This window comes from Melampsora larici-populina (genome assembly GCF_000204055.1).
Source record: "Melampsora larici-populina 98AG31 unplaced genomic scaffold MELLAscaffold_4, whole genome shotgun sequence".
Taxonomy (NCBI): domain Eukaryota; kingdom Fungi; phylum Basidiomycota; class Pucciniomycetes; order Pucciniales; family Melampsoraceae; genus Melampsora; species Melampsora laricis-populina.
The window spans coordinates 1315435-1323367 of record NW_006768768.1 but is presented as its reverse complement, the minus strand read 5'-3'; the positions used below and the strand labels follow the sequence as shown (position 1 = coordinate 1323367).

The 7933-nt window shown below is 42.2% G+C and overlaps 1 protein-coding gene across 1 annotated transcript; it reads left to right on the top strand.

The window, feature by feature from the left end:
* Positions 1–2905: 2905 nt before the first annotated feature.
* MELLADRAFT_102759 (uncharacterized protein) lies at positions 2906–3686 on the top strand (the record flags this gene model as incomplete). Its single annotated transcript, XM_007405730.1, has 3 exons — positions 2906–3040; positions 3114–3263; positions 3324–3686. 3 exons carry the CDS (start codon positions 2906–2908, stop codon positions 3684–3686), a joined length of 648 nt encoding a protein of 215 aa, XP_007405792.1.
* Positions 3687–7933: the final 4247 nt, after the last annotated feature.

Sequence of the window (7933 nt, the reverse complement as noted above, 5' to 3'; positions counted from 1 at the left end):
ATAGATTTCATTTGCATGATGTCCTCTTGGATGTGTTTTGATTCGCAATTCATCCTCAGCTTTTGACCTTCATACTTGGAGCGTGATTCTGAATGTTCCAAATCTCAGACTCGGTGACTTGAAAGTTTTCTCATCGAGCCAAATTTAGCCGACCGTCCATCAAAAAAGTTGACTTGTGACTAACTGGAGAATTGGTCCGCTCTTAACAACCGATCATTTCTCAAGCAAAACGCAGACTGCAGTCATGACTCGCACGACGAGGAAAGTAACGTCAACTACAAACTTCCGCCTGCGTCCGCCCACTCCAAAAGCCATCCCCCAGCAGGCTTTGGGGATTTATGCATGATACCTTTGCTTAACTTGAGTTTTAACCCTAGTCCCAACATGAAAAATTTGAGCTCAGAACTTTCTCTTCTTCCCAACCGTTTTCTGTATGTAGGTACTTGATGAATCACATTGCTGCCCCTCATTCTCCAAACAAATATCTATTCTCATCACTGATTAACAGAAGCATCTTTTGCCTACAATCCCAATCAATTGTTCAGATTCTAGACAGCAGCCCACCTTCCCTGTAGTGAACAAGAACTACAGAATTTACTCATACATTTCACTGCATCATCAATCTACAAGCCACAGACCATCAGGATATGCAAAATCCACCACATCCAGATTTTTCTGATGAGCCCACATTGCAAGAAATCATTTTGGCTAATTTAAACTGTATCCAGGAGGCTAAGAATAAGCAAGGTGTACATGAGCTGACACCTTGGATGTGGCTCAAGTTGAGAATAGGTGCCTTCAAACTAGGGAAAAGACGAAAAGTTGAACAGAAAAATTGGGAACCGTGTAATTACAATACAAGCGATACAACGCTGTAGTGCAATCACAAAGTTAGACTTTGTATTTGGAGGGGGCCTCCCTCATAGGGCTTCACAGTTTTGAAGCAGTAAAAAAGCGTGTAATGAAAACTATGATTTCACTACAGCGTTGTATCGCTTGTATTGTAATTACACGGTTCCCAATTTTTCGCTTCAACATTTCAACTTTTCCCTAGTTTGAAGGCACCTAATGTACCTCTTGCACCTCTTTCTTTATAATTGAGTATGGTTTTGTCAATACTCACAATATCTTCCCTAAATCATGTCAGCCGGACAAATCTTTAAACATACAAGTGATAGCCTTTGATTTCCCTCAATATGCTTTGGCTGAAAGCAGAGCATCAGAGCATCACTCTTCCAAAGTTTTGGGGTCAGACTCAGGGGTTCTTGAATTACAAGGACTTTGTTCTGGCTCTTGGGAATGAGTAAGTATTATATGATCTTGTATAATCCAGAGCTTCAGAATTGCAACTAACATATGATCCACCATAAGTACATTTCAGATGCAGCCATACCATTTTAATAGACCCTTGATACAACCAAGTTCTTGATACAATCATATGGGGTACCAGTAGAGAGTTGTGTTGGTATGGAAGCCATCATCAATTCTTTAAAAATATGCAGCAGAGATCCTATTGTTGCTGTTGGTTGATCTTTTACACCGGGAGTGTCAACAGGGCTTTGGAACCAAAATTGACAGAGTACTACAACCAATACATCAGCCACAAACTCTTGCAGACAAATGAAAGTTAAGCTTAGAATGAATTCAAGCTTGGTGATATTGACTATACAATTCTCACTCTTGATGAAATCATGATGACAAAGCAATCCTTGAATCATTTATGAATTGTAATTGCTGACCAAGATTCTGGTGTGGTGCTCAAAGATTTCAAGAAATTGCAAGAAAGGCATTCTCTGTCTTACTCATGAAGGATGTATCATAAACTTTGTATCTGATCCAGGCATAACTTGGATGTCACAAATTGTTTTTTTGGCAAGCCACTTCAGCAGGAATCTTGGGTCAAATTTGTCTTGTCAATTCTGAAACTTAGACTCCTTTCATGATATTTTCAAACTTGTCATTGTATCAGTTTTCTTTCAATTCAATATTCTCCTTCAAGACTTTTTATACTTTTCAAAATGCAATTAAATCATGATGAAATCCATCAGTCACCAATATCTAAACATCTAGCCTGATGCATTTGACCTCTGTTAGTTTTCAGGCATGTCTGACTCTTCATGTCTTCACTTGGGATGATTAGCATGACTCTGCAGAACAATACTTACAACAATATGTCTTTGCCATCAATAACAAGTTTGAGATACATTTGAAGGCCTCTTTAGTGAAACATAATAAGTTTGATATTCAGAAGCACACAATCTTTTCATTCATACTTTCCACAACAAGCTTTGATATATTGCCTCAGCCTCAAGTGGACTACATCACCCAATACATCTGCCACCTCATCAGGTTAAGTTAACAGCCCTCCAAGTCTAATCAACCAGTATCTAAACCCGCTTCAATCAGCACACAAGCTACCTCACCATGACCTGATTCAAAGACAAGATGAAATGCTACCGCTCGAGCAAGCATTGTGAAGTGGTGTTTGACCATCAGCGTCAATTGTATTGATCTGTGAAGGGTCTTTACTCAAGCCAGTACATAGCTACTGGTACCAGTTGATCTTGCCCCAAGTATTTTTGGAAAATCTCAAACCCATCAGATTAACAGCAGGATGATTATCCTGAAGTTTGGGAGTGTTCAGAGCTGCTCCCTTGCATTTGATAACCTAGCTTCAGTACATAAATCTAAAAGTTGAGTTATACGGTGAGATATGTTGATCAGTGTCACATGTGATCAAATTTTTACCCCAATGTTTTCTGTCTGTGATTCTCCAAACTGTGATAGTCTCAGACTTGTAGTTGCTCAAATTCATAGAGAGCACCCCATCCTCTCTCACCAAACGACCACCATTGGATCGAGTCGACCGTTTCACCGCATCATTGATTAAGCGGACCATCAAACAATGGAGGACCGAGCAGACGAAAGTGTGGCGCATGAGGTCACACTGCATGACATTCATAACAATACTCTACAGCGTATACAAAAGGCTGAGGATAAGCCTGGCGTACACGAGTTGACACTTCGAGTTTGGCTGAAGGTGAGATTGTAGCTCTTGCAACTCTTTGAATTCCTTGATTGATAACTCTGATTACATTTCTTGATCGCTCTAGGCGGGTGAATCTTTGAACATACCAGTAGTAGCTTTTGATTTCCCTCGATACGCCTTGATTGAAAGTAGGGCATTAGAGCTACACGCTTCCGATTGTTTGTCGTCGTGGGATCTAAAACTACAGGTCCTTCGATCTGGCTCTTGGGATTGGGTGAGTGTTGGATCTTGTGAAATTTGAAAGTGTCAACTAACAGATATTGTGCGCTAGTAGTACCTTACAGATGCGGCAATACCATTTACCTACGCCTTTGATACAACCGAGTTGTTAATACGAGCATATGGGGTACCGGTAGAGAGTTGTGTTGGAATGGAGACGGCCATCAATTCTTTAAAAATCGGCGGCGAATCAGTTTCAGGTCCTTTTCAACGTCCACTTCGACCAGATCCTTTAAATTTGAAGGTAGTATTGCCTAGGAAAAGATTATCTCTGAATCCTTCGACCAGTACACCAACTACAACCCAACCTGTCATCGACTCATCAGATTCAGAAATCTTTAATTATAGGAATCTGAAAAGGAAGAAGGAAGCTAAAGATTCACAACACTCGCCTTTAGCCCAAGAAAACAAATCATAATCACAAGGCATTCTCCAAATCGACTCGTAATGAGCCAGGCTGTTCGCAGCAGTGAAGAGGAATGGCAGTCTGAGTTTTTAACTCGAAGACGTACATGAAATGGTCAAAGAGATAAACGTATCTGGGCCTAAGGATCATCAGGGGATAATTATCTAGCAAATATTGCATGCGAATACTTCAATACGAAGGGAAATCAATTTAGAATGACGTTTAAAATGTCTTCAAATCAACCATTCAGTCGATTTTGTCTTGTTACTTTACTCTACTTCAAGACTTGTTATACGCTCAAAACGGAATGAAAAACTCTAGCCCCATTCATTCAACCTCCATAACACAACTCTGGTCTTCACTTTGCCAACGAAGAAGCTTGCCATGACTCTGCAGAACAGTGGTCACCGCGACCCGTCTTTGTCATCAATAAAGATTTTGAGATGATGGGATTTGAAAGAGCTGCCACAAGTTGATCTTGCCCCAAGTGCTTTCAGAGAATCTCGAATTACAAGCAGATGGCTCTCCTGGAGTTGGGTAAAATCGAGAGCTGGTCACTTGCATTCGTGAACTTTATCACTGACCCTGCTAGAGTGACCCATGAGGATCCACCATGACATCTTAAATTTGAGGTGAAAGTTGAGCATATGCTGTGATATGTAGATCAGTGTCACCGTTGAACCGTTCACGCAAAATTCTCACCTGTGCTTTCTGTGATTCCCCAAGCTGTAACAGTCCTTTGCCTATATAAATCACGATCCCGATCAGTTGCTCAAAGCATAAACAGCAGCTCAGCAGGCCACCTTCTCTCCAAACTTAACAAAGTCCCTCGCCAAAGGCCCGAGCCCCAGCGAGGGACTTAGAGCATCCACAACGGTCCTCGTATTTTGCGGGCCCTCGAGGATGTAGGGGGTCAAATAGCCAAAAAGTGCCGCAACGGACCTCGCAAAATCGGGGGTGAGCCATCGAGGGCCTCCAGATTTCCATCCGGGCCCTCCACATCTGCGAGGTCTATGGGGGCTCTCGAGATCACGTGCCACTGCTCTCACGTGAGCAATACAGAAGGCCATGCATCCAGATTTCCACAAGAAATCTTCGAACTTTGAGCTTGAGCATCGTCAATATTCCCTTTTCCCGATTTATACCCTCTGGTTTCAATGGATCCACTTCACGAATCTTCCATCTTCCCATTTGATTCAGTTCCACTTGATCCATGTATAGCTGAATCCACAAGATTGGTTGAAAAACCTTCTGACTTGGGAACTTCTACCGCAACCAACGAAAAGCAATTCACTAAGAAGAATTGGTCTTCCGAAGAAGACATTGCTCTTTGCAAGGCTTGGGCAGCAACCTCAATCGATCCTGATACCGGAGATTCACAAAAGAGAAACACTTACTGGGGCCGAATTCACAGCTACTTCAAGGAAGAAATCGACTCTGTTCGAAATCAGACCGCTTGCGAACGGCGTTGGGCTGTGATATCACACGACGTCAGCAAATTCTGTGCTGCTTTCGATCAAGCGACATCCACCCACTTCACTGGTCGTGTACAGCTTGATCTGGTATGTGCTGTACTTGATCTTTGAGGTCAAGGATTCGATCTGAATTGTTTTGTTTTCTATCTTTTAGCTTGAGATTGCTCACAAGATTTTCTCGGCTTCAAACGACAAGAAACACTTTGGTCTTGAGCACTGCTGGGCTGTTCTTCGGGTCCATCAAAAGTGGACAATGAACTGCGATCAAATGAAAAACAAAACAAAAGAATCAATCAAACGAAAACCCGCACCACCAGCTTCTAACAACATACCGAGCTCTGATCCGGCGACTGCGACACCTACTCCTTCCATGTCTTCTTCTATCGTTATCGACTCCACTGAACCCGAACCGCCAAAGCGACCAATTGGTCGCAAAAAGGCAAAAGCGGCTAAATTAGATCAGAAGGAATCAACTTCGAGTGGGGCCGGCGATGAGATAGCCGCAGCAATCACGTTGCTGGCTAGCACTTCTGCAGCCAAGGTGCAAATTGCACAAGAAGCTGTTGCAGCCTCAGCTCAGGCTGCGGACGACAAGCTCATGTTTCAAACCCCGCCGGAAGACTTCGATGAAATCCAAATGGAGTACTTGCGCGCCCGGCGCAAACAAGTCATGGAGAGATTTCGCGCCAGACAACAAGATGTAAGTAGTTGATTATACAGTTCAACACGTTGGTCATTAATCTGATAGGTCTTTATTTCTTTGGACCTTTTCAAAAGGGTGGCCAGCCGAGCGAGTCAGTTGAACAAGATGGAAAGGATAGTACTTTGTAATTCCAAACTACGTTTAGTTCAAGTACTTTGTAATTTCGATTAACTATTCAAATTGTCTCACCATCGATTTGTACTTTTGTTTATGTTTGCCAATTGGTTCTCACAAGTTGTAATGATCAATTTCAGTTGTTTGATTCAATGAACATGAATATTGAACAATCAATTACAATCATATTAAAAAAAACCATTCGAGTCAAATAATTAAATAAATCAATCAAGAAGAAAATTGATAATCAAGAAACCAATCGATCGATCAAAATATGTCAATATTTGATAAAAGATGAAGCTCGAAGCTTCTTCTAGAGTACAAATTGATCATTAAATCTAAAGATATGTATTCAAATGATAAAGTATATCTTATTCTTGTTCACCAGACTGACTCCATACATGCTCGATCAAATCTTGCATTAGTGCTCTGTAACGATGTTTATCTCGCATAGTATGGAGTCTTTGAATGTAAAGCTCAAATTGAGCATATGAGTCAGCAGTTTGTTCGGGTGCAGGGCGAGCATCATCAAGGTAAGCGGGAATTCTGCGTTCGTAACGGCCAGCAAGTCGGTTTTGTTCAACTTGCATGTTGTGCAAGATAACTGCACAATAGACGATCTGTTGTAAGTTGGCGGTGTCCCAAAGTCTTGCTGGACAGTTGAGAATACCGAATCTTGCAAATATTATTGCAAAGGTTCGCTCGACATCTTTTCTCAAGGCCTCCTGAAGTGCAGAAAACACCTAGAGATGATGAGTCAGCTACATATCTTGTGCGGATGAAATGATAAAAGTACACACAGACCTTTTCTTTTCGATTACCATCTGTAACACTTTTGATTAATGTATCCCAATCTGGATAAATTCCGTCTGCTAAATAGTATCCTTGATGATAAGTTTTGCCATTAATTGTAAATTCAACTTCAGGTGATTTTCCTTCCATCAGATCGCGGAAAAGAGGAGATCGGTCAAGTACTGAAATATCGTTGAGGGTTCCCGGAAGGCCAAAAAACGCATGCCAAATCCATGTATCGTAAGATGATACTATTTCCAAGACGAGGGTGGGCACCTTCTCTTTGCCTCGGAATTGACCATGCCACGCAGTTGGGCAGTTCTTCCACTCCCAGTGTGTACAGTCGATTGATCCTAACATACCGGGGAGGCCGCGGTCACGAGCTTCATTAAGTAACATTTGAGTATCTTCTACATTTGGCTTGCGCAAGTATTCATCCCCGTATATCTGAACAACATCTTGACAAAAAGTTTTGAGACATTCCAGAGCTGTAGACTCGCCAATTTGGATGTATTCGTCCTGGTATTCGGCGGAAACCCCAGTAGCCATTTGTCGCATAGCAGCTGTGACCTTTTGGTGAGGAGATAAACCAAGACGTTTGGCGGCGTCATATTTCTGAATCCAGTAGCGGTTGTGGTTCTGTAGATCGATCAGAAGTCTTTCGACAATGACTCGTTCTACTCGATACCGTCTTCGGAACTGATAGTCAGTGTAAGAATGATCCGGAGAGAAGTACTGATTGTAAATGATCTCGTGTGCAAGCTGACGATGTCGGCGTATTTCTTGACGCGTTTTCTTCTCTTCTTCAGGAGCATTTTGTTGTGTAGATTGGTACCAGTGAGCGGCTACTTGGGCTGCAGCCAAATCGATGTCATCGTCATTGATGAAGTCGTCAAAAAAAGCGATGAGCTGGGTAGGATTCATTGATGTGATTCAATCAAATGACTTGGATTTTGTTTGCTCTGGGTGGACAAAGAGAGTATCATGGAGGATGATACGGTACAAGCATACAATATACCTCAATCGAGGTTTGACCCCCAATTTTAGGTGCACCACTGTGCAACCGTGTTTTTTTGACCCCCGACATCCACAAATCTGGATCAGGGGTCTGTTTGGGGGCCCGCAAAATACGAGGACCGTTGTGGATGCTCTTACCCCATAAACTGGAATCCTGG